The sequence below is a fragment of the Cydia pomonella genome, chromosome 5 (assembly GCF_033807575.1).
Source record: "Cydia pomonella isolate Wapato2018A chromosome 5, ilCydPomo1, whole genome shotgun sequence".
Classification (NCBI taxonomy): Eukaryota; Metazoa; Arthropoda; class Insecta; order Lepidoptera; family Tortricidae; genus Cydia; species Cydia pomonella.
In genome coordinates this window covers 21,169,312-21,196,490 of record NC_084707.1, presented here as the reverse complement: position 1 = coordinate 21,196,490, position 27,179 = coordinate 21,169,312, and the positions used below count along the sequence as shown (strand labels likewise).

Genomic DNA, 27,179 nt, shown 5'->3' with positions numbered 1-27,179 from the left:
TAAACTAGCTTCAATAGGGGGCTTTTATTAGGGTAACAATTTAAGTAAATGTCAGAAAGGAAACTGTCCAACAAATCTGTTCAAAACCAAATGATAATTGCTGATAGTAAAAAAAAAAAACGAAAAAACGTACTTGGAATGTTAAATGCTCCAGTGCAGGAACTTTCAGAGCATGATAAATGAAAAGACTTTAAGTCCATTTTTAAGGTTAAATTCGCATGGCAAGTACAGATGCATTCAGCTGCTTACTGTGGCGACATTACTGCTGCGTTTCTCAAGAATATTATGTTCTTGAGTTATGGTTGCAATATTATTATATGCATGTAAGTATAAAATCATTCAAAAATTTTTTTTGGTTCGCTCAGTTTAAGGCTAGGCAGGCTAGGTTGTATACGTAGCATGTCTCCAATTATATATTTATTTATCTATAATATAAAAACGAAATCTATTTTAAAAATCTAAATCACCATTTAAATAGCCAGTTAATAGTACCTACTTACTTTTGTAGTATTTACGCCAGTATGTCGTCAGGTTAGAAATGGTGGTCTTTTTTTGAAATTTATAAGATGACAAAGTCGAAGTCTAATTGGTTGGCTTTAAATAAAAATGCCCAATACTTATTGGATACCTAAAACGACACAGTAACAGGCCCGTAAAAGTACACCGAAATAGTATTACGTTACGTCCATCAATCCATTACGGGATGTCACACGATGGATTTAACGCCTTTGTACAACCGGTTCACGAGCAAATTGAATGAAGCTAAATGCGACCTCAGCTGAGGGCTTCGAGCGATACAGAGAACTCTAAAAATGTAGACTGTAGGGTAAGCGTAATTGGGCCTACGCGCCCACGAAGCCGTCACCATGAGGTCGCGGTGAACCGCCCTTAGGCCTAGTTAATGCTAACTTATAATTTAATTTTTTATTGTCTTATTTATTTAATTTATATTTATCACTTGTCGATTTTATTTTCATTTTATTGTACACATGGAAAATTATTTCTGGAATAAAACAGTTTCATTCAATTTAATTCATTATCTGTTAAAAGACGAGCAAGCGAGTGCTATAAGAATAAAGTTTTGACAGAACGTGATCAAATTACTTACTTACTTAAATTAGTAAGTACTGTAAGATATATGAATTAAGGAAAAAAATCGCTTAGTTAACTGGCAATTTTTAGTGGCGCGCAACTAACCCATCTGATGCGATCGGTTGAGCTAAACATTGGAGCTAACGCAAATTTGTAGTTTAAATATTGAATTGTGACACATTTTTGCAATAGCCAATGCCGGGTAAAAAATTACACGGAAATAGGATTATTAAGTATTCGCAAGGGCAAACTCCAACCATAAAATAACTACATTAAAGTTGGCTCGATAGAAAAAATCGTGGTTTAATTGTCAAACTTTTATTAACTGTAATTGTACGTACCCTGCAGACCACAACAATATAATTTAAGTATAAAATAGCTAGTGATAAGCATCTACAAAATAAAGAGGAACACAATTGGGATACAGAAATCAAGAAGTATGATTTAACAGTCTTCATGTTTTACATGTCACCGCTTGAAGGGTTCGAGTTGTCTTTTACGACCTGCCTATCCGGGTCACTGGGACACGAAATATGAGGATTATTTCCCTTTAAGATTTGGCTGAGAAAACTTGGTTTTACCAATACGTAATCGTGATTTGTCGAATGTTTTTTCCCTCTTTGCCATAAAAAGGCCGTTTGTAGGCGATAATTAAGTTAAACTTGTTTCAGGTTTTTGAAATACAAGTTAAAATGGCTCTTACAACTTTACTTTTCTGTTTTTGTTCAACTTGGCGTGGCATTTACATGCTCTCAGATTAGTTTAATTGATATCTCACAATTTTACTGCTGAAATAGGTATCAGGGGACCGATTTTTTAATTCCGAGTGCTCGATTTCATCACTCAATATGGAATCGAGTGGTATTGACCACTCGTTTTTAATTCTATTAGAACTTAAATGCCTACTAGTGGAGATAGTATTGAACGAAATACACGAAATCGAGCGGTCGAAATTCAATGCCATACATGAAGCGGAGAAAAATGGGAATGATTTATATGAAAACACCTATTTCCACCTGTGCCCTGTGGGGCCAAATGGGAATACACTGAATATTTAGGAATTCAAGTTTGGCATTGAAATCTAATTTACGCAACGATTTTTAAGGCAGCGTGCTAAGGCAGGGAGTAAATTTTTAATGCGTATTGTCAGTAACTTTTTTATTTTGTTTACTACGCGCAATTTTTACCGTATTTTGGTATAATGATTACTTCAAGGATATTAATTAGGGCACAGCATTTTAGGTACGGCTGTTGACAAGTCTTAGAGAGAGAACACCACTGTTGATCGATGGTATCGATAAATCGAGATGTTTTTGTCTTTATTACATAATAGGTACGTCAATTACTTTTCAATGATCGGTGATGAAAAAAATTCGAAATATCGGACCCCCCAAATGGTTTCATTTGATTCATTTGGAATGAGTATAATTACGAAAACCTTTATATTTTATAACGAATTCATTAGCTAAGTAGGCATTTGCTCGCAAGTGTTATGTTATTTAGATACATTGACATATGTCAGTAGTCGCACGCGAAATTCCGGGCATAATAATATATGCAAAAAATAAATCATTATTTTCCGGTCGCTTATACATGAATGAAGACCGAGCTGCAGGAGGACACTCAACTGGCCTCGCACAAGATTTTTCACTTTTTCACAGGAATAGACAAAATGAAAATCGTTGATAGAAAACGTCTATCGACACAACACCAACATGAATAATATATGGAAATGGTCACATGACCTATCATAGCATCTGTCATCCCAATATACGTTTGGCGTTTGTCGACGTATACGATGGTTATCTTTTTAAAATAGACTTTGGGTGTACGTCAGTGGCAGCATGGTTCCATTTTTTATCGCTTGTCACTATGCCCGTCACTTTCACACTTACATACTTGTTAGAACGTGACAGGCATGGTGACAAATGTTAAAGAGCCGACCATCTTAGCCCTACTGCAGCAGGATTCTCATTACGGCAGCCAAAAGAACGCTCTTCACAGATAATGGAGTGTGAATGGGTACGCTTGTTAGGCACCCGTCGCTAAACAAAAGACTGCCAAGACTTTGTGCGTTCATAAATACTGAATTATGTTGCCTTAAGTTATTGAGTATTAAGCAAAGAGAATTGAGTATAAAGGCGTATTGTCAAAGTACATTTTGTAGTCTACTAAATTTACTGCCATCTTTCGACACAGGACTAAAACTCTTAGAATGACGTGTTTTCATATGTGTTAAATATCAAACGATTATATGCCAAAGGTATATCGCCATCTATATTCGAGAATAAATTTTTCTAGATTTTCGAGGCTTGTTTTTTCTTAGACTTTCAATTTATATGGAGTTATCATATATTTTTGGTATTAGCTAGAATATAAGGGTATTGAGAATCGCTCTAGCTACTCGTATCTCGTTAAAAATAATGTACGAGACAGGGATATAAATTAGTCATCTTATCAACAATATGTACTACGATATAAAACTCCGTTGCTTGTTGTAGGGTGTGCGATGTGTATTTAAATCGTCAAATGTTTGAACTTTTTTGTTAGATATCGTAACGTACCGAGATCAGTACCCCTAGTGTAAATTTATTCGATATCGAAACGTGACGTACGCATTTGCGTTAAGTCTCATTTTGTATGGGATTTTGAGTTTCCAAAACGTCCCGCTTGGTGCGCTGTTTCTAAATCCCTTACCTTACTTAACGCCAACGCCGTACGTCACGTCACGCTATCAAATAAATGTACACTAGGGGTACTAAATCTGTATATTTAAACGTATAGACAGGGATACACTAGGGGACAAATTAATGTTCTGCCACACGTGTCGCCAGCGACGTCCAGAGAAGTGGCGCGACTAGAGCGGAGGCCTTTTTCCAGAAATGGCACATCTTATAGGTTTTAAAAATCTGATCAAGTATGAGAAAGAACAGTATAAGTGTTACCATTAATTGACCAACACATTAAACCCACTTTAAATCACTGAGAACAATTGCAAGAAGGCAAGCACAAAACTGGTATTTTTGGAGATCCTATAAGGAACAGTCAACCAATTTGAATCCTAGGCCAGTATAGAACCTTGTCGCTGTAACTACTCTATACATGACATGCATCACTCAATAAGCACTGTCGTAGAAGTCATTATGACATGGTTCTATAGTGGCCTAGGAATCAAATTGGTTGACCGTACATACATACATATAATCACGCCTACTTCCCGGAGGGGTAGGCAGAGACCACGGATTTCCACTTGCTACGATCGTAACATATCTCTTTCGCTTCCGTCCTTTAATAAAAATCCTCATACACACTCGCCGGTTTTGGATGCTCTTGACCTGGACCTTCTTCCTCCTTCCTTCTTTTTCGGTCCTTTAAGGTGTTTGTCCTGTAGTAGGTTTTATGGCTTCTTTTTTCTAAGCTTATGTTTTAAAACCAATTTTTCAAATACCGGCGTTGGCTTTAGTAATAATTGGATTGTTAGTAAAGCTATATTCGTAATATTTTATTTCAAAGAGTTCCAACTCTCATACCAAATCATCACACACGTGTGATAGGCTGTTAGTACTCGTATAGCAGTCAAATTAACTTCTTGTTTCAAGTGGTTACCACGTAATTACGTTAGAGCAGGGTCGCATTAACCGCAACTCCTGCCTTTGGGGATTACAGCGGTTCTCTTTATGGTAATTGACTAGGACCTTATGAAAAAAGGATTAAAGGCGATTGTTGGCTGGCTAGATTACGGTATGCAAGAGTTATCAGCTGAGCCTTTACTTTTAATTTTCTTTAATATGTTGTGTTCTACATTACATCGATATATATATGAAGTCGATTAATGAGAAGTTCCTATTTTAACAGTTCAAAAATTACATGATAATTCCGACCTCTGGTTATCAGCTACTGACCGATACGATCGAATGATGTTTAAAGATATCATCGTTTTCTTAAAATCGCATCTTCAATCACATCGAAATGAATAGTACCATAATATTTGCCTTGGACATTTTAGCCTAATGGGTTTATTGATAAAAAATGTTTATTAATAAATAAATAAGTACTCAGTAAAATATACGCCGCTTTCATATTGTATTTTTTACGCATTTAGGTACGATTAACTACTCGTATTTTGACTTGTTAATTTGTTAAACTTAGCAACTAATCACATTTGTAAATTTCACTAATTTATCGCCACTTAAAGCAAAGAGTTTAATAAAAAATTGCCAGCATGCGTAAGCCCTAAGCAAAGGTCAGACGAGCTTCATACGGCAACGTTAACGCAGCGGTAATTTGAGGTAATTGTTCCCCGTCCCAAGCGGCTCTCAAGTCTTATCACTGCTGCCGGAGCATTATTGTGAAATATTTTTCGAGAGCTGGTTAAAAGACAATTTGTTCGCTAATTTGATTCGATGTCGTGGTCGACAAACCGTAGACAATCTGGCAGATTTAAGAGGATAGAATTGCTTAGCGATACTAGCGAAATTACGGTATTTTTTCTATGAAATTCCATTTAAATTATAGAATATTGTGTTATATTAGCTGCAGCAGTGACCATAATTGCACCGACCTAATAATTTGATTACGAAATACGTTGGACACCATTAGGCATTAGATGAAAGCAGCGTATACCAGTCATTATGAAGACCTCGGGAGATTTTTGCCCTTCAGTGGCAAAAAATGTATTACTAATGAATAATGCCATCAGGTGACATCGAGTACCAACGTCGTCATTTCAGAGTTATTTTTGGAATTACAAAAGATATCCGGATCCTTTTGTATACGTCGGTGGCCAATCGTAAAATCAAGCAGATTATGAAATTTCTAGGCATATCGTGAAATGTGAAAATCATTGTCTCGTTCCCTGAGTCGACGGAGTCCTATTATGCGGGGCTCTTATTGCTGGACAGTTTGCCCTTCGGGCATCTAAATCAACCTAACGAACTGTCCTACCTATCTATTGGTTTAATTTGATTGTCGTCAAAATATTAAACAGGAACTTTACGACAGGCCTGATTTGCAATTACAAGAATTTTCCAAAGTTTTTACGAACTGCCCTCTGACCACCAAACCAAACAGGAATATTCTGGGACATATACCTGGAAGGACAGCCTGGTTAAGGCCCAAAATATTCACAATGTTTTTCGTTACCATTATTTCATACAAAATATGCAAAATTATCCCTGAAATTCCAATAACATGCTCTCCCTCCATTTTGAAGCAGAACGATAAAAGGTTTCCAAGGTTCCCGGAAAAGCAAATTAGCATTGTTTTGCTATTAGAGACTTACGCTTGTAAACAGTTTTCATAAACAACTGAGTGCTTTCAACGGGGTCTATTGCATATTTTTGTAGGAAAGAATTCGTTTTTACAGTTAACTTCTTATGCAGCTATTCAATTATCGATAATTTTATGAAAATGTAAAGTATAATTATAAGGGTCGGCAACGCGCATGTAACACCTCTGGAGTTGCAGGCGTCCATAGGCTGCGATGACTGCTTACCATCAGGCGGGCCGTATGCTTGTTTGCCACCGTCGTGGTATAAAAAAATAAAAATAAGGACGTGTCACGTTTAGGTATACGAGTAGTCGAGCCCATACACATGTATACATTGTCTTCACCTTAATACTTTGCACCTCTATTTCCTACAATTATGTAGGTGGTGTGTTAACTTGCCCGAAATGCGCTTGGAAATTTAGTAGGAAGGTACGTGAACCATCTAAATGCGCACCAGAATGTTTCCACTCTCTCTCATCTCTGTTTCCAGCTACACTTTGTTAACAGTAATTAAGAATGTATACTCCAGAACACTCAGTCGCGGTGGCCGAAATCGGTCAGGAGTATCATCATCATCAATACTTTGCAATAAATATGGTGTACATTTCATTACATTAGAAGAACGCTTTTTGTATAGTTTATTATACTTTGAAACCGAAGAAGTAATTCGTTAGGGATAAAGTATTGTAAACAATAGTGATATAATCAAGCTTTTCAATCTTGTACCTCTCAGCAAGCTTCGTTGCCTAAACACGGTACTCGACTGAAGCTCTCATTATATCACGATTGTATAAAATACTATTTTCCTAAACATACATTAGGCTCAAATCGGTAGCTCTTAAGATTTTCTATCATTGGTTTTTGTTTCATCCTTACTGAACGTGACACTCAAAGTATTTCGGGTCCGTCTTACCCATCGATAACATGAATATGCCCCCACAACTGACTCACACGTCACTGAACTTAGACCCAAGTCAATCAATACATTGATGTTATGTTGTATAATACATAACACACTACAGTTTTCAACGACCGGTTTGACCTAATGGGTAAACTATAGTAACCCTGCTTATGAAGCCGATGGTCCCGGGTTCCAAGTAAGAGCGTTTGTGATGAACACAGATATTAGTTCCTACGGGGGTGGGGCTACGTCGATTTGTGTAAGATTGTCCCCAATTTTTTTTAGTTTACTTCGCTTTAACAGAAATATGACGCGTTGAGGCCTGTAATGTTAGATAGGTAACGCTGAAAATTGTGATGGTATCTTTATAAGAAGAATCTTGGGTCAATTTATGTAAAGGGTTAGTAAAGTGCCGTGCTGATTCAAGAAGTGCTATACGTAGAAGAATAGTACTAATATATAACCTTTAGAAGTCAGAATGATCAGACAACTCGGTCACGCTAACTGCATCGATTTAAACTACCCACGTTAGTGGAATTTTAAATGCTGTGTACCCACTGTTCTAGGGTTGAAAAGAATCTACTGAAACGATAGGCAAACCTATCGTATAAGTAGATTTTATTCATTTTTAAATGAAATCATCTATTCTGATGTCAACTTACGTTCGAATTGGCCTTATTGCTAGACCACTAGCGTTTTTGCTGAGTATTATTTATGTCAGTTATTTCCTTCGCCTAAACTTAGCATAAATAAACTCAGCTGTCTCATTGTCAGCACTCTGCCGTGTCGAGTGGATGTTCGTGCCACTATCAACCCCCAACCCTCTATATTTAGCAACCCTCAGGGAATGTTAGCGATGGAACTATTTCATCAACCTATTTTTGCTAAAAAGGCCGAAACTTTCTGAACTTTCGAAAGCTATACAAGTATTTTGATGCTCAAGTTTAATACTTACATGTGTATATGTCATCGGGAAAATCCTTTATAAAAAAACGCGTTTTCTCTAGTTAATACTAGCTAGAACCAGACCAAGCTAAGTTAGCAACGATTTTGATAACTCAGCCTGTGCAAGTGTTAAGTAAACGTCATAATTTCATAGAAGTTTTGCGTTTAAAATAAAACTTGCACTGTTTCGGCTGTCAAAATCGCTGCCATCTTAGCGTGGTATGCCTATATCCGATTGTGACTACATCTACATTTTACTTGTAAGTCCGTTGAGTAAAAATAAAATAAAATAAATAATAAATAAAATAAAAATAAATATTATAGGACATTATTACTATTATTGTGATAAGCATGGATATTTGTTCCTGAGTCATGGGTGTTTTCTATGTATTTAAGTATTTATAAATATTTATATATTATATATATCGTTGTCTAAGTACCCTCAACACAAGCTTGAGCTTATTGTGGGACTTAGTAAATTTGTGTAATAATGTCCTATAATATTTATTTATTTATTTTTAATTGACTAAGTCCCACAGTAAGCTCAATAAGGCTTGTGTTGAGGGTACTTAGACAATGATATATATAATTTATAAATACTTAAATACATAGAAAACACCCATGACTCAGGAACAAATATCCATCCTCATCACACGAATAAATGCCCTTAGCAGGATTTGAACCCGGGACCATCGGCTTAGTAGGCAGGGTCACTACCCACTAGGACAAACTGGTCGTCAAAATAGTTAATTACTTACAATATATAAAACTATTACAGATATTATGAGTTGTAGATATACAGAACGTACTCGTACTCGTAGATACAGAGTGATTTTGTAATGTCTAACCATATTCTCAGGGAATCACTTTTTACTATGGGGTCAACCCTAAAATCGCGAAACAAAATCCATAGAAAATATTGACATTTACGGTTTGCCGAAATGTATGAGACGGCAGATTTTATTTCGGAATTTCGGAATTGACCCATTGTAAAAGTTATTCAGAGTGATCTACATATTTACCCCTCAGCGGTGGCAGCATGGTTCCATTTGTATCACTTGTCACTAAACCCGTCACTTTCGCGCCAACATACTTGTTAGAACAGGCATGGTGACAAATGATAAAGAGCCGATCATCTTAGCCCTACAGCTCGATGGTACCATAATATTGCATGGGTGACAATCTTATGCATGCAAATTTACACACAAATTTTACTTCAGGACAAATTTAACTTGCAAGATTTGACCCGTACAAACATAGTTACAACATAGATAATTGCAAGATAAATACAAGCTTGTTAAAATAGCCTTTTTGCTAAAGTGGCACCTTTCCAAAAGTAGTCTACTTCTTCCCCACAACAGTTACAAATCCAAATAATTAGCTCAGTAGGATTGTACAATTTTTGAAGCAACTTTTAAAGTTGTGTCTACATAGAATATAGGTTAGTGAAATATATAATGTAAGAAATGAAAATATTTATTCTCTTTATAGACCTTTGTGAAGGGAACAAATAAATAATGCATGGAACGACTACGCGCGCAACTCATCGTTTGTTGTTCTTAATTATCTTTTGAAAGGCTTATGCATTGTACATGACTTATACAGCCCTCGTATTTATTATGCAGTGAATTTAGCACCTACATCATAGAGTATGCAAAATGACTATAAGCATTTACTCAAACGTTTATGTCAGAAATATGAGAATGGTACAATTACATATTTTATTTAAATTCGGACACTTTTACGACAAGTCAAATTATTTTAGTAAGGTATATTCGGTTAAATCTGAATAATTAAAATTCTGCAGTTTTTCGAGTTACCCGAATACACATTACCCCCTTTTATTCTTTGTTTACAATCTCAATACGGACACACAACTAGTTGCGTTAGACTGCACAATTAGCTCAATTCGTGAGTCGTGAGTGACACCGTAAAGGATGAAATGCTGAAAAATTTACATAATTAAGCGTCGCTAAGAAGCTGTGATTAGTCTTAAATTTAGTGATTCATTTGTGTTAAGAAAATTAACCGTGTAAATTATATTGTATTTATTGTACTTCATTCATACAGATATGAAGTCTATAGCATAAACTTACACACTTTTATGCATAGAAATAGAAATGGCTTAGTTGTCGTAACACAATGGAATAAATTAAGTTTATACTTTTTCACATGTTTTTTTTTGGAATTCACTCATTACGAATTAGTCTCAAAATAAGCTGGATATAGAGCATAGTACTAGTTCTGTACGTATAACTTCTACTCGCTCTATTTTCTTTCTATTATAATTTCTAGTAATTGAATGTTCATACCAAATGACATGTTATTGAAGCGTATATTTTTAAAATGAGAGCGAAACTATGGCACCTGCCTTTATCTATGTTTGAAAACATGAAAAAATGGGCAGATGGTGACTTATTCACTTTTTATATGGTTCCTCGAAACTGGCTCGAAATTGGGATCAAATTAGGTTATTAATAGGCTGTTACCATCACAATACCCCTCCAAGATAATAACCTCTTACGTCACGTAACGTAATGTCATCCAAAGTTACGAACACAAACTGAAAACAACAATGTAAATAATAAATTTGACACCTAACCTTTTTCCTACTCGTCGACTGTAATAGATGAATTAAGGCTTCGTATACCAAACTGAAATCTCATGTTTTTTTCACTATGGGATCCCGACTCAACTAATATAATTATTCCTATCGAAGCGCTTTAGTCAACTATAATAAATTTGACCAATTGAATAAAATACTATTTCAATATACTTATAATTTAAATTTTATTTCCACGGTATGATGATGTCGAGTTACAATCTACGTTTTAAATTATATGGAGTTTGTAAAACTTACAGGAAGATAGCAGACATTTTCAAGAAAGACAAAGGCTGTATTATGCAGAATTGCTCGAAGGGTGCGCTGTCTGGGATTTCGAGAGGTTTCGGGTAGCATTCATGAAAGCCCGCATGTCAGTTTACATTATTTCATGAAATGGATATGCAATGAGCGTCTGAAGTTCTTTTTCAAGCACCAGCTTTGATATTTATGAAGTTTTTCGATCGAAATGTAATGACTAACAGCAGACTACAGCAAGCTCGATTCTCCATACAAACGTAGTTACGTTTTCATTTTAAAACGAATAGCTAGATTTCTCTGAAACTTTGTACGTACAATAAGATAAGGTGTATCTATGCCTGTAATTAGTTTAGTCAGATACCGATCGATATATATATACAATTTGGAGAACTTTGTTAAAATTATAAAGCGGATAGAATAACACATATTATCATCAGCTCAAATTCATGATAGTAGTGATGTTTAACAATAGGACGCTGAAAATAATTACAGAAACGAGTACCTAACTGAAACATAGATAAACACATATAAATTTGATAAAAATGAAATTGTTTAGTTACAGAAATAATTTTCCATATGTTAATTAAACTAAAGTAATTAAGCTGAAATCATACAATTAATAAATATAAAATGAATATGATATGATAATGCGTTAATTTTATGATAGGTGTTTTCTATCATAAAATTAACGCATTATCATAACTGGCTACCGTTTACAACTACCGAACAAAAGATTTTCCACTTCCATTGTTAAATTTTCATTTACGTCCTTGCATTCTGAAACCGTTCTCGGTTCTAGAAACGTCACGATTCGCTTCATTACCACAAACTAGCGCCGCGGCGTGAATAAAACATTGAAGGAGCGTTATTGCGATCGCTCACTAAAGCAAGATTTAGACTAGTAAGAACTTGCATGCAATTTTCATTACATTGCGGTATCTGATCAAACTTTTGAATGCAGCTTACCTTAGTAATTGGCAATATAACGTAAACCGCATGCAAGTTCTTGCTAGTCTAGGCCTTGCTTTAGACCAAATTTGGACTAGCAAGAACTTGCATGCAATTTTCATTACACTGCGGTATCTGATCAAATTTTTGAATGCAGCTTACCTTAGTAATCGGCAATATAACGTAAACTGCATGCAAGTTCTTGCTAGTCTACGCCTTGCTTTAAACCAGGTTTAGACTAGCAAGAACTTGCTAGTCTACGCCTCGCTTTAAGCAAGGTTCAGACTAGCAAGATCTTGCATGCAATTTTTTGACCAAAAGACGTGTAATGACACTGCGGTATCTGATCAAACTTTTGAATGCAGTTTACCTTAGTAATCGGCAATATAACGTAAACTGCATGCAAGTTCTTGCTAGTCTACACCTTGCTTTAAACGAGGTTTATACTAGCAAGAACTTGCTAGTCTACGCTTCGCTTTAAGCGAGGTTCAGACTAGCAAGAACTTGCATGCAATTTTCATTACATTGCGGTATCTGATCAATTTTTGAATGCAGCTTACCAAAGTAGTCGGCAATGTAACGTAAATTGCATGCAAGTTATTGCTAGTCTAAGCCTTGCCTTAGCGGAGGGTACGGCATAGGTACTTTTAACCCTGCAGTTACTAACATATGGTTGCGAGAGAAAACCGCATCCCGTTATCAATGTTCATTAAAAATAAGGGTTGACAAAAACAGGTACCCTTAATTCGCCTTTAGTACATAACTTCACCTTCAAATTTATTCCATATCGAAATTGGTGAATTACTTAACGCCCATGATACAATTTAAGTTGAATTAAGATTAATGGTAGTTGATACGTATATGGAAGCATCCGTATTTAAGGACCTGTATGCAATTTTAGTTTGTTATTGATCCCATGTATATTTTTCTGTATTATAAATAAAATAAATAGTAAAGGTGAAGTTATGTATTAAACGCGAATTTAGGGTACGTTTCTTTGCCAAACCTTATTTTCAAAGGATCATAACATTGATAACGGGCTTTGGTAATTCATTTTTTATTACACACCCTTTACGGTCGTCATCTTTCGGGGCAGATTTGCTTCTTTTAAGTTATCAAACTTGACATTTTTCTTTTTTAAAGTATTGCTAAATCTTTTCTCTATCGATCGGTTGGTCTTAGCTAAAAAGGTTTTGAGCCTACTCCGAATTTTTTCAAAGGAATTTCCAGGATTTATAGAAACGTCCTTAAATGGCTAAACCTCGGGACTACATAATACGTATAGTGGAAACGTAGCAAATATGCTGGCGGTGTTACCCCATTGTACAGCTAGGAATATAAATTTCGAATGCAATTCATGGTTACGGTTACAAAAGTTTGCCTATATGCCCAAATTGCTCGGTAAGCAAAGGAAACCAAGTTAAAGTGGACGCTTAAAACGGTAGGTATCTGGAATATGGAATTTTGTTATGACGCTCACTTTTCGTCTAGTGTCTTATACCGCACAAACACCTTCATTGGTATAAAACTATGCTTACACATTTCTGAGTGAGTCGGTGATCAAAGCCTAGTGACTGATAAAATATTTCATACCTTGCTTTGTTTGTATAAGGTATTTTTTGAAGTGAAAACTTTTTTAGCGGCGCTGTGCACTTTTTATGATGGGGAAAAAATGTTCAAGGGTCACGTGACCGCCAGATTGAAAATTCGTAAGACGGACACGTGACATCATGGTGACGTGCAAATTGAATGTCATCGAAGCCTGGTTACTTTTGAAAAATCGTATTTCATTCAAGTGTGAAATTTTATTTTCTTCATAATAAAAGTGCTGTCATAACGGTTAAAGAGGTTTAATCTTTTTAATTGTGTTGTATTGCATCTTTTGTTTTGTTGGGTGTCCATGATTGTAGATACTCAAATTTTTCCTTACCAAAAAGTTAAATAACAGAAAAGAAGCGTGATTGTTTTACTTAATATAATGGTGAACGATTCATTAACATTTACTGATTGTGTACGCTCACGTCTCATGAATTACTCTGTATATGTATTAACACTAAAATTCGCTAAAAATTTGTTTACGTAGGTATAATAGAGAATTATAAAACTGCTACTCAATTTGTCCAAAATATCAAAAATGCACAACGTTAATATTCAAGTTTTCACTTCTGCCGGCACTCCCGGAGTGCAACCCGTTGTTTTTTTTATATACAGATTTCAGATTTACATCTTGAACCTAAGATAGATTTATAGATTTATTTTTACATTTTCACTGAGTTTTAGTCTTAACGGTTGACTACTTATACGGTGTATAAAAGAATCTCCTGCGAGTCAGTCACACTTACATAAGTACTTACTTTATACTAGGCTAATCTTTTTTTCTAACAAAAGAACTTATTTGACCTGCCAGCCCGATTCCCTTCTGCTAAAGCTAAATAAACTTTATCGATAAATATAATCTACGGCGACGTTAAGCTGGCCAGGCTTGCCCGCAATAGTTACTTGTTAGCAAGTTATTGTTCAACTCAAGCTAGAAGCAATGTGGTTGGAAGTTTTCGAATAAAACAACGGAACAAGAATTCGGTCTTTTCTAGGGTTCAAACAAACTGAAAAAACCTCAGGATTTTCAACAGTCCTACCGTTATACACCAACAGAAATACCTAGTAATTTCTGTGTTTAACAGACTGATTTAAATTCAACTAATTTTTTAAAACATTTTCTAACCTTGCCTGCTACGGGCAGAATACTTACCTGGTAGTCAACCTAACATTTTAAATTGTCTTGCGTACCTTCAATGTTCAAGATTTGGAAAAAAAAAATAACAAATATAAACAATAATAATTTCAGTTCCCAACGGACGAATAATTTACGACTTATATTCTATGAATGAGGGTCTTATTCACATATTTGTGTAAGCAACTCTAGTCTGTGCCCCGAAAATTTAACAACGAAAATGTAACTCCAAACTTACCAACAGAATAGTAAATTAGCTTTCAGGGTGCGCGAGGATTATGCTGTAAGTTGTGACACAAGCCCAAGCTTAAAATATAATTGTTTCGTAGGTAATATATACTTCTCAATTTCGTCTGACGTTCCTATAATCAAAGATAACTCCGTATAAAAAATAATGAATTGAATCAGGCGTTACTTTTCGGAAATCCATACTAATTCAAACAATAAATAACATCTCCAGCATCTCCAGAGGATGCCTCTTAGAGAGGCGAAACACGTATCGAGTTTTGTACTCCTTTCGAGTTTTATTTGGCCGACCATTCTAGACAGCACATTCAGCTGTGGAACGTCAGACCGTCAACATCTCCAGAGGCAAAACACGTGTCGAGTTTTGTACTTTTGGTGGTGGGTTCTTATATTTATTTGCGTATTTACTTTTGCGGTGGGAGGGTGGGAACATTAATTGCATGTAAAAATACGCAAGCAAGTATAACAGCATAAGTTATCACTGATTGACTATCACGTTATGTTTTCGCGGATTAGCAAAGCATTTTTTTTTTGTTTTAACTCCGTTTAAGATATTCTATGAATAAAAACTTGCATCGAAAAAAAAAAAAATGTATGCTCGAATAGCTGGCGAAAAAACCTTTGGTCTATACTCGAGTAGATGGTGACACCAATTGATGTTTGACACATATCAATGAAAGAACATGAGTCAAATAGCCATATGTTATTCTAAGAGTTTTAGTCCTGTATCGAAAGATAAATATAGTTGACTACAAAATGTACTTTGATAAAACGCCTCTATACTAAATTCTCAGTTACAACGTTTTCAGTCTGCTTGAAATGGTCTGCTGACGAAGGCAGATCTTTAACCTCCTACCGACTCGTATTTTTAAGTTGAACTGTATACCAGATATGTACTAGGGGTGTTCTATGTCCTTTGGGTAGGACAAATGTAGGCATAAGATTATAAGTATTTTCCGTACGGAACGGAACTGAATATGGAATACTCAGATAGATGGTATCTTGTTACGTTAAAGGCTTTTGCCTTTCTCGTAATTTTAGAATAGTAGTCAGTAGTCATATGACACGCAAGGTGCTGGATATGTTCCCCACACAATCGCGACGAGGTAGACTCCGACTGACATGGCTGGCAACAGTGAAGAGGGATATGGAAGAAGCCCAAATCGCACCTGACATAACCCAGGACCGCGAAGCCTGGCGAAATGTAACTAGGAGAGCCGACCCCAAATAATGGGAAAAGGACAAGGAGAAGAAGAAAAAATCTGTAGACATTGCGGAAGAAGTAGGCGTCTGTGGGTTTGCACATAACAATGGCATGAAGATTTCCATAATATTTTAGCCGTATCAATTATTAACTAAATAAAATAAAATAATAAATTGAGATATAACATGACTTGAACGCTGATATTTTATTTGACTAGTGTATTTATAAGAAAATTGTGCTGGCCAATTGGGAAGTCAAGATTCCAAATCGTAATTCACAAATATCTATACATACTGTGAAGGATATTCAAGTTGTTTACGAACCTCCTAACCAACCCTGAGGGTTAGGCCCAAGGTGACAATGGTTAATACAAAATACTAATTGAAACTTACACAATGTATGGAAATAGTCACGTGATATAGCATGTGTCATTGCGATATTTTTTATTTTCGTTTGTCGTCTGTCTATGTACGCTTGTTATTTTGGCTAGGCCCCCTGGGCATTAAAGTTCCCTTGATCTATACTTATTGAAGAGGGTAAATATGATAATATATTCATAATACAAATTGGTTCCCTGATCTGTAATTATTTTGAATTTACGTTGTTCCCGTCACAATTTTTCCATTGCCTATCTATGCCATCTATCCTGCTCACAGCAAAGATTTTAAAAGTAAAGATAGGCCCATTCATATAATTTCGACCGAACATTCTCGTTCGATGTGCCTCGGCGGAATGCTACAACGCGATTGATTGATGAGTTCGCATCACTCGCGCGATTGGTCGCAACTAGTTGCGTTGGAGTGCATGTTTGGCTTACGTTCGGTGTCTTTGACACCGCTGTGGTGTTGACACAATTTTTGGTGCCTATAAGGCCCATCTTTACGAAGGAAGTCAGTGGCTTACAAATGTTTTCAACTCCAGCAGTAATTATCGGTCATCGATATCCTTGTAATGTGAGCTAGCAGCGACGCAAACGGCCACAAATTATGGTTTGATTTTAAATACTCTTCAAAGCACAAAGAACAGTACCCCTAGTGTAAATATTTTCGACAGCGAAACGTGACGTACGCGTTTGCGTTAAGTGTCATTTTGTATGAGATTTTTGACTTTCCAAAACGTCCCGCTTGGCGCGCTGTTCAAAAACCCATACAAAATGAGACTTAACGCAAACGCGTACGTCACGTTTCGCTATCGACTAAATTTACACTAGGGGTACAGGACCTATTTTTTTTAAAGTAAATATTTATAAAGACTTAACAATTTTTTTTTCTGCTAACTTATGACCGCTTGCCATGGTATACATGCCTTAGTCGTATACATGCCTTAATAGACATCAACGCAAACAGAGAATTTTTATTGCTTAAGTGACCTTAATGTTCTAAACATTTCACCCCATTCATTTCAAATATCGTGATTGAAATCCTTAAATATTAACAGTCGAAAAAAACTTGATAAGCACACATCCAATTGAACTTACATTTACTTCAAATATCAAATATCAAACATTTATTCAGCAAATAGGCCACAGGGGCACTTTTACATGTCCATTTTTACAAACAATAAATTAAAAAAAAAAAAAAAAAAAAAAACAAAACAATTACAAATATCGAATCTATGAAATAATAAATACTTTATTAGAGATGTATACTGTCTCTAAATGTCAAATTACACAAAAAAAAACTATGATAAAATAATAAAATCATAAAATACTAAAATTCTTTAGAGATGTATAAGTCTCTAAGTGTCAGAAATAAAATATAAAAAATATATTAAATTATCCTTAGAGATGTAGAGGGTCGCCAAGGCTTGAATTTTTATATAAATAATTAAAAGACAAAAAAATTAAAACAGACAAGAACCGAATGAAGTGTCTCACGTTAATGTCACTCAAAAGTAAAGTTACATACTTTAACATAACCTGTACCCCGTGTAAGCTTAAACAGACCGGTCTCCACAAACTTTATTTTCAAGACATGTTTGCACTGACAATCCTACCCAAAGCAGTTTCCAGTACGTGAATCTGCCATTAAAATGCAATACTGTCACGTACAGGGTTCATAGCGTTATTGGATCTCGAAGCAACTCTGTGAAAATTTTAAAAGCAAATGTAGAATATCGTTACTTGGTCCATGGAATCTATGTTTCAATTTTACTTTCTGCTACTATAAACGTTGTTTTGTAAATATATATTTTTTATTTATATAAGATAGAACTGTCTGTGCTGATATTTTTATTTATAATTTTCTTCAACAAGAAACATTAGTTTTGACAATAAAAGATCACATCCATAACAAAGCCGGATCAAATTCTTGACCTGTTATTAAATCCAAGATTCTCTCAAAAGAATTAAAATCTACGATAATTATGTCACTTAAGCAGCATGGTCACGATGTGCTTAAAATGTATTGAATATAGGTCTTAAGCGAGTCTATTTGACTCCTTTCTGATATCGATACGGCGTTTCTGAATCGTCAAAGGCAACAGAAGAGTTTATCGAGTTTCAACTGCCTTTTGCGGCTACAGCACTCTGGTGTCGAACCCCAGGGAATATGATGAACACTAAGAATCTCTAGACCATACAATAAGGAGAGGAGAAATGAAGGAATCTGAAGATTTGAGACTTTTAGCATAAGATCCGGCCAATCAATGACCCATGGTTGAGGATTACAATATTTAAAAGACGATTGTTTAAAAAACTGTATATTCGTTTGGCATACTAAGAATCTTAGTTTGCCAACAGTTAATTATTTTTGTGCTTGAAACTATTACGTCTGCGATTTTTCTTTGAGTTCAAAAATGGATTTTACACTTGAAGGCAGTAATTTAAAAACCCAGATTCTAGAAAAAGTGAGCTCTGAGAATACGAGTAACTGAGCCTTTTCACCTGCAATGTTGATGATGAAGGCGTCTTTTAAATGTGTTTTCTTTTGTCGTTACATGTCATGAAATAAAATACTAATTACTTATAAGAGAAGAGTTTTAAATAAACCACCAAGGAGACAAGATAAATACAGTTATGTCTTATCTACAAAATGATGTAAAGATTGGCATCATCTCGTCGCGACGATTTTCGTTGGATTCCCTGCAGTCCGAATTTTTTCAAGTGAGTTAAAAGCTTATTTAACCCTTTTAACTGATCTTCGTCTGAAAAAAACAAGTACTCACGAAACAACATTAATTTATAGTAGCATTGATATTACACAAGGTCATGGAAATTATAACTCTCGCTCATAATTATTATGGCAACTGTATGTTTCTAAATATAAATACACGAATGTCGAGTAACATTAGGTCTCAATACATTTTTTCAATTTTAATATATGGTATTTATTACATTATACAAAATAACGACATATCAATTAATGTGACAAATACAAACTAGTGTACAGTTATAAATATAACATACGAAATGCTTAAAATACTTACCATCTTTTTTAATCATATCATCTGAAAACAAATAAAACAATTGTAAAAACACTAGTAAAACAAATAATCGCTCTTAAAATAGATGCAAATTAAATAAAAAACACAATGTTTTTGCAATAGACCGCGAGCCAGGAACAGATTTCCATATGTAGTGGTTAACACCTATGTATAATCAACCCTCGTGGACGTCAGCTGCCGCTCCGTTGGTGGGTTGAAGAATGACAGTATAAACACGTAAAAAAAATGTCATCGTCTCCCGTTTCATATTTTGTTAGACGATAGTTTAGATGCTATTGTGAATTTAAGAAATTGTCAGCCGGTTGTATCGCGGTAGAAAGAAAGTCAGCTAGTCGCATGAACATGTAAAAAATTAGCGGTTTGAATTTTGAAACTTTGCCTGTACAAAGTTTCAAAATTAATTCCATCAGGCGTTTCAATAAATGTATTACGCATTACGCATACTTTGCGGACATAAGTGGTAAGCCGCGTATTTTTACATATTTATGTGACTAGCTGACGGTCTTTTCTCCGCGATACAACTGGCTGAGGGTTTTTTTTTTAATTTAAAATAGCATCTATACTATCATCTGACACAATATCAATCAGGAGGCGATGACTAAATTTTTTTTTACGTGTATATGTCATCTGTTGACGGTCTTTCCGCCGCACTATTTTTTTTAAATTCATTATAGCATCTAAACTATATCTGACAAGTATCCAGAATCAGGAGGGGGTGACTGACGATATATGCTCCTGGACCGCGGTCTGTAATGATTAGTATTTTAATCATGTTACAAAAAACTGATACACAAGACAACCACCAATTTAGTACTTTAAAGACATTCCTGAAACTTCAGCCTGACTTCATAATCTAAATACAAAAAGGTTATTGACATTTAATTTAAAAAAATACTTACTCATTTGTTTTTTAGCATTTTTAATTATTGTGTCTTGTTCTGCGAAAGAATTGTAAAATGAATGTAAGTACATATAGACCTATACCTATTTTATATTAGGACATTTCTATTCAAAATTGTGCCTCTTAAAAATTTTCAAATTCCAAATCCACGTTGAATTTGATATTTTAGATTTTTTATTAATATCCACTCAAAATGGAGTATTGCTGTCAACTTTGGGCAGGAGCACCTGCATGCCTGCTTGGATCATTCGACTCAGTCCAAATGGTGCGCTATACGAATCGTCGACGATTCCAATCTCACAAGCGGTACTGAACCTTTAAGTCTAAGGAGAGACTTTGCCTCCTTGTGTGTATTCTACTTCTTGTACAATGGACTGTGCTCTGAAGAATTGTTTGAAATGATGCCAACTTTCTATCACCGCACCGTTCGCTGTCGGCAGGATGTTCATCCTCACACCCTAAAACCTAAATGGTCGCGTACTGTGCGGTTTAAGAGGAGTTTCCTTTCGTGGACGCTTCGGCTGTAGAATGAGCTTCCTGCCGAGGTTTTCCCGAGGGGCTACAGTATGGGGTTGTTCAAAAAAGGAGTGTACAGGGTTTTAAAGCATCGAAAACACGCATGCAATATCTCTGGTGTTGCAGGCGTCTATAGGCTACGGTGACTGCCTACCATCAGGCGGGCTGTATGCTTGTTTACCACCTACAAAAAAAAATCACGAGCTCATTGGACTCCGCAGCAGCAACAGAAGCATAGGGGGTCCGGTCCGTCCGACTAAGGTATATATTCTTAGAAATAGGTAAGTGCAAAGTGCAAATTTCAATACCTATGTGTTTGTGTTTATCACAAGTAATTTTTCTTACCCATCTGCGTAATGTAGTAATGTGCTATAGCTGTAAAGAATATTATTATTTAGTCGAATTTAAACTGTCGTGAGACATACTAAAATTAAACTAATTCCACGGATTCCACTCACGTATTTTTATTCACTCGCGCGACATGTTTCGGACAGGCATGTTTTGTTTATTCTTTGGAAGGTAACGGCCCGATTCGAAAAATTATTAAGACACGTTTAAGATCTTGGAAAGATTTTTAAAAGATCCATAACTAAACGACATGTCAAAATTGACGTTCATTTCGATTCCGCTGTGGTCCCAATAAGATCTATCTACGATATTTCTAACGTCAAAATGATATTGGTTGCCTGAATCGAGCTGCTTCTGACAATTATACGACATACAAACGATATCTAAATGAGAATTTATTTAAACCAGACCTTATCGTTATTGTATTTCATTCTTCAAATGGGGTCGTAAGTATAAACTTTGTGATTTCAAGTACAATTAAAATAACTATATGTTTTAATTCACTTGTGGACAAAATGGTAAATGTATACTTTAACTTTATATCTGTATTTTATTGTTAAGACCAATGTAGCAAAATCACACAGTAGAAATGACTGGATAGGAACGGAATTGGCATAAATAAAGTTTAAGGCCTTAGGATAGACATACTAGGCTACTATTTCTAAGACTAGAGACTACATGTGTATAGCCGAATATACAGACGCACATCAATATACGATAGCTAGAAAACTGTATTCATTAGAAAGATATAGGTAATCCAAAACCTTAGGCACAATGGTAACCAAAACTACCTTGTTGAGTTTCCATAGACTCTTCCGATAAGTTAATGTCTTGAAGCATTTTCTGCAAATCCACTTCTTTCGGTTCAGATTCAGAGGAAGCTGAAATTGAACAAGCTCTGCTTATGTTTTCTTAAACTACGCCAGTGGCAAACAAGTCCGTAGCCCATGAAAACTCAGGGTTTCATATTCACGTTTCTGGGGGTCTAACAAATGGTATTTAATCTACTTAAAAATTGCTTAAAAAATGAAAATCTAAACTGAAAAAAAATGGAAAAAGTCCCGTTTCGATCGCGTTTGTCAATGTACGATCGAAATCTTGGCTACGCCCTCTGACCCTTTACGCGCCTCAAAAATAGATGGACTAAAAACTGAATGCAAGAAAGAAAAAAATACATGACACGGAAAGAACATGAAAAAGTATAATTTATCTTGGTACTTGCGATTCCCCTACTCTGTGACTGTAGTGAATCATATACCAAGGCTGGTAATGAGATTGTGAGTTGCAAGTCTCTAATGACTGCGGTACTCCCTCACCATCAGATGGGCCGTTTTCTTTGCCACCGTTATATAAAATAATCTGCCTCAAAACTTATGGCTATGTAAGGACTCGATTTGCGGTTGACGCCGTACGTTTCGTACTTTATTTAAAGAAATATTTCAGTGGTTATTTTACAACGTGACGCGATACGCAGCGTACGGCAATAACCGGGGACTCAAAGGCCAATTCGGACTTTAGTTATTCGATCTGTTTCCGACATTATACTGATCTGTGCGAGTGTCCAAAGTCACATTACTTCAACCAAAAACGTCGCTTTTGAGACTGCCAGATCGTTATCATATTGGAAACAGATCAAATAAATCGGACTGGCCTGTAAATCTCTAAACTCACAACTGTCACTGTTACGTGGCATCGCGAATACAAATGGCCAGGTGATCTGCAACTGAAATAAAAAGCTTAATATTGCAAATAATTTAAGGTCGTGGGGGTAAAAAGAATGTGTTATTTTTTCGGTGCTCCAAAAGAGTGTCCTTCATGCCTGTTTATTTCTGTTGTTCTATCAGAACTTTCAATACAAAAATCAGAAATGGCATACAATTTAATCGCTTAATTTTTGTATTTAAAACAGACTTAGGTCAATCAACGAACAGAAAATATATCATTTGTGCTTTATGGTACAATAAAAAAAAAAAAATATTAAATTATAAGATATTAATAGTAACATTTAATCATTTGTACTTACTACACAAAAGAGGCACGTATTCAATATCATTTTCAGAGGTTTAATACCAGACGCTGATTAATATTGACGGCTCTTTATGCGGATTTATTAAACCCTTATGGCAGTTACTTCACTCTAATTAATTAAAAGTTGAATTGCTAACACAGCGTTCTTATCACTTGAAAGCACAGTGTAAATATATCAGTAGGGCAGTATGTATTTTAGAATAGAAGTATGTATTTATAGAAGGAAAGAATTGTAGAATTTGCAGAAAAACTGCATGTACTGGTGTCACAGTAATTATCTGAGCAAAAACGACATTCATGAACGAAGTCGCGAGCTGATAATTATAATAAATACTATAAATATAGCACCTATTAATACAGATTTAACTTAAAGATATACCTATACTTGAAACCGCATTTATGTATAATTTTACATTTATGCATAATTATTAATTCACACTAATATTCAAACGCCCAAACATATGAATAGTTACCCATCTCATCGTCGAAAACTTTAAAGCCGATTATTAAACTCCCGGAAAATCGTTAGGGTCGCCAACGCGCATGTAACTCCTCTGGATTTGCAGGCGTACATAGGTTATGGAGACTGCTTACCATCAGGCGGGCCGTATGCTTGTTTGCCACCGGCGTAGTATTAAAAAAAAAAGATGTTACCCAAATACATGATTCGGCATGCATGATGTGCTCATAATAAATGCTGCTGCATAAGGAGCATAAAATAATTAAATAACTCAGGCTATTTCAGGGTTTAAAAAAAACCGGTTACGAGCCCTGGCCTGGTACACTACTGGTTTTCGACAAACTTCGGGCAAACATATTGCGGCGAAATTGCGACATGTTACCCTAATTCATATATAAAATAATATAATTAAATAGAACGACTAGTGCAGCAAGATGACTTAATGTTGATGCTGATAGAACTGCGCATTCTAAAGCAAGACAATAAAAACAGTTTTACTGCCATTTTATACTCTCGTTACTGCTTATACTGACACATAAAGCAATGAATACTCATCTAGGTTGTAAATAAGTATTAAAATAATGTGCTTCACTCTTTTATTTTGGTTAGTAGCATAAATTTTATTTAAAACCATGTAGATTAAAGAATGCTTTAAAGCATTAAGTCCGCCATTTGTACAATTTTATGTCGTTTAATAAATGGGAAATAAATAAAATAATTCTCGTAAACTCTATTGATTGCTTTAGTATGTACGATTCCCACCGACCGGCTGACTGCGGCTGAGTCGGGCCGCGCCGGAGCGCAGTTTCAATGCGTCTATAGATAAATTATATGTGGCAGAAGCGACCGAGTCCGTCCGGAGCCGGTCGCGTCCGCGAGGAGCCGACCGGCTAGAGGCCATACTAATATGAAATACGCGCCTACTCCGCCCGTTTGGTGGGAAAAGTACTTTAGTGTATTCATTCTCTTGGTAATGGACATAAGTTCAATAATATAAACGATCAGTTATTAAGAGGTTAGATAAGTACACTTTGCTTATGTAGTTCTTATAAAATATCGAAATTATAGCAAGTACGAGCGAATAAGTGCACTGATGCACAGTCGAATGCTACACATGCTCCGTTTACCTGTGCAGTTGATAACACTGCGCAGGCATACCCTAGTGTGTATAGCCAGCTTTACGTCAGAGCCTCAGGTGGCCTAAACGTAATTGGGCATGCAGAGATGCACACATTGATGTGAGAAGAAGCCTTGGGCCACGTGCAGTAATGGTATGGAAATCAGTTGCCATAGGGTAGACCGGGGAACGTTTATTCAGGTCAATTATTCCTAGTACCTATCTAAGTATATCCTAATTACATATAATAATCGACTGTTAATACTATCATTTTTACCTTTCACCTAGTTGCCTATTCTCACTGATTATGAAACATACCTGTATTAAACATCAGGAAACAAACAGAACGAAAAACGGAGCTGATGGAGTTTTAATTGGACTTTGAGCTTGTATATATATTATGTAGATTGGCCTAAGTATCCATCACTGCGCAAACTTATAAACAATATGCCTGCCTTCGTTAGTGATCCGGCAATTATAAATACCAACCAGTCCGAAATCAGCTCTCTTCCTCAAGTTATAAGGTTGAAAGCTGTCTGCCCATGCCATTGAGACTGCTTGCTTATTGTCGAGATGCCGATGCTTCGTATTTACATTTCCATTCGTCGTTTCCCGGTTCCGGAACAACAGGTGACATTTATCGGGAATCGTGAACGTAAGTAAATAACGCTGTGTTTACATGTGACCGGAGTGATTTACCTATTAGCTATACGAGGTGATTTCCTCGAGTATAAAATCAGTTTCTGCAATAAATTAAAGTCTAGACCTGAGCTGCGCGATTTTGCTAATTCTGAACACACTTTTTTTATAATCACTGTAATATTATCTAATATTATATAATAAAGTAAAACCGAATAGTGCTCGCAATAATAAATAACAAAATATGGACTTCTTATCGGTGTAGCTTTACCTTATAAATTAAAAATATATATATATATATTAATCGTTAGTACCCGACTGCGTCAAGAGGATGGTAATGTTTTTCGAGCGTATGTTATGTATGTCCATTTCTTTGGCACGCCCAGCCCAAACGGCTGGACAGTTTTTGATATATGAGGTGTCGTTGAATTCATCAGAAGTGTGGTAGTGACATAGGCTATATACATTTTGAAAATGGTGCCTTCAAATGAAAAAAGGAGGGGGATTGTTTTTTTAATACCAAAGCCATATCAGTATCAAATAAAAGCTAGTGAAAATACCATTTCAAAAATATATTTGAGTAGTCGCGTTTTTTGTTTTTATAATAATAATTCCTCTTGTTTGTTACAATTCTTACAAGTTGTACATAGTGACGAAGTCAAAACAATAAGAATATCTAAAACGTGGACACATAAATAGTTACTAACAAAATACCAAAGTATTCCAACTTTCATCCCGACTTATAAAATCATCGTCGATAACTTGGTAACAACCTCGCTCACCTCCTCAAAACTCGATTAAGGTTCACGTTTTGGTATGCAAATAGGATAAAATATGGCACTCTACGGGCCCGGTGTAATATAGGGCTGAGTGTATTTTTCGGTACCTTACTGGTTCATATAACGGTTTTGTTTAATATTAACATTTTCTATAAATCGATGACAAATTCATACAAATCTAATGCGTACCTACACAGTCCTAAATTTTAACAAACAACGATCGCATTAACATCTAATAGGATAGATGAAACTGGTTCGGATGTTCCTCCATTTTTACCATTGCAAAAACAAATATCGTCTGTTACAGGGGTCTGAAGAATTTGGTCGAGGACCGCGAAAACTGGCGTCTACTTCACCGACAAGAGCCTTACTCTTAAATTAAGAGAGAAAGACTTCTGCAATGACAGTCCCTCATTTTGTTTTATTCAAATTGATGCAAAGGTAGCTTAGACGGACTCTACCAAGTTTCAAACCAATATGAAACGGTTACGGTTTCACGTTAGACAGGGCTCAGCCCTAAAGTAAGATGTGAATTCGAACCAATATTTACACGTACTCGGCCGGCAACATGCCGGATGAATTTATATCCCTTATTAAAATGTATATATATCGTACATGTTTGAATGAGTATGGCTGAAATATTTATTTTGCAGACCGCCTGTGTTGTCACCTCTGTCTTCATGTATTATGTGTGTCTCTGTAAATGTTATGAATGTATCGTATTGTTTTATGGGTACGATATTTCATC

The 27,179-nt window shown here is 35.6% G+C and overlaps 2 protein-coding genes across 3 annotated transcripts in view; one reads left to right on the top strand and one right to left on the bottom strand.

Moving 5' to 3' along the window:
- The window catches only part of LOC133518075 (dual specificity calcium/calmodulin-dependent 3',5'-cyclic nucleotide phosphodiesterase 1), a 298,642-nt gene that overhangs the window by 103,381 nt on the left and 168,082 nt on the right, over window positions 1–27,179 (top strand). The gene's annotated exons all lie outside the window — the stretch shown is intronic.
- Window positions 19,159–23,733, bottom strand: LOC133518073 (uncharacterized). The gene is made up of 7 exons (XM_061851643.1): window positions 23,432–23,733; window positions 23,080–23,131; window positions 22,200–22,289; window positions 21,406–21,435; window positions 20,543–20,581; window positions 19,626–19,646; window positions 19,159–19,343 (listed from the first exon to the last, which is right to left on the bottom strand). Exons 1-7 carry the CDS (start codon window positions 23,459–23,461, stop codon window positions 19,225–19,227), a joined length of 381 nt encoding a protein of 126 aa, XP_061707627.1. The 5' UTR covers window positions 23,462–23,733; the 3' UTR covers window positions 19,159–19,224.

Bases quoted from the DNA above. Each gene is read 5' to 3' on its own strand.
- LOC133518073 (XM_061851643.1), bottom strand. From the start codon at position 23,461: ATGATATTGAATACGTGCCTCTTTTGTGTA. The intron at 19,647-20,542 runs GTAAGTATTTTT...ATTTGTTTTCAG, and splicing joins AAATGCTAAAAAACAAATGA to ATGATATGATTAAAAAAGAT. The intron at 19,344-19,625 runs GTAAGTATTTTA...TGTTTTTTTCAG, and splicing joins TGATATGATTAAAAAAGATG to ACGAAGATCAGTTAAAAGGG.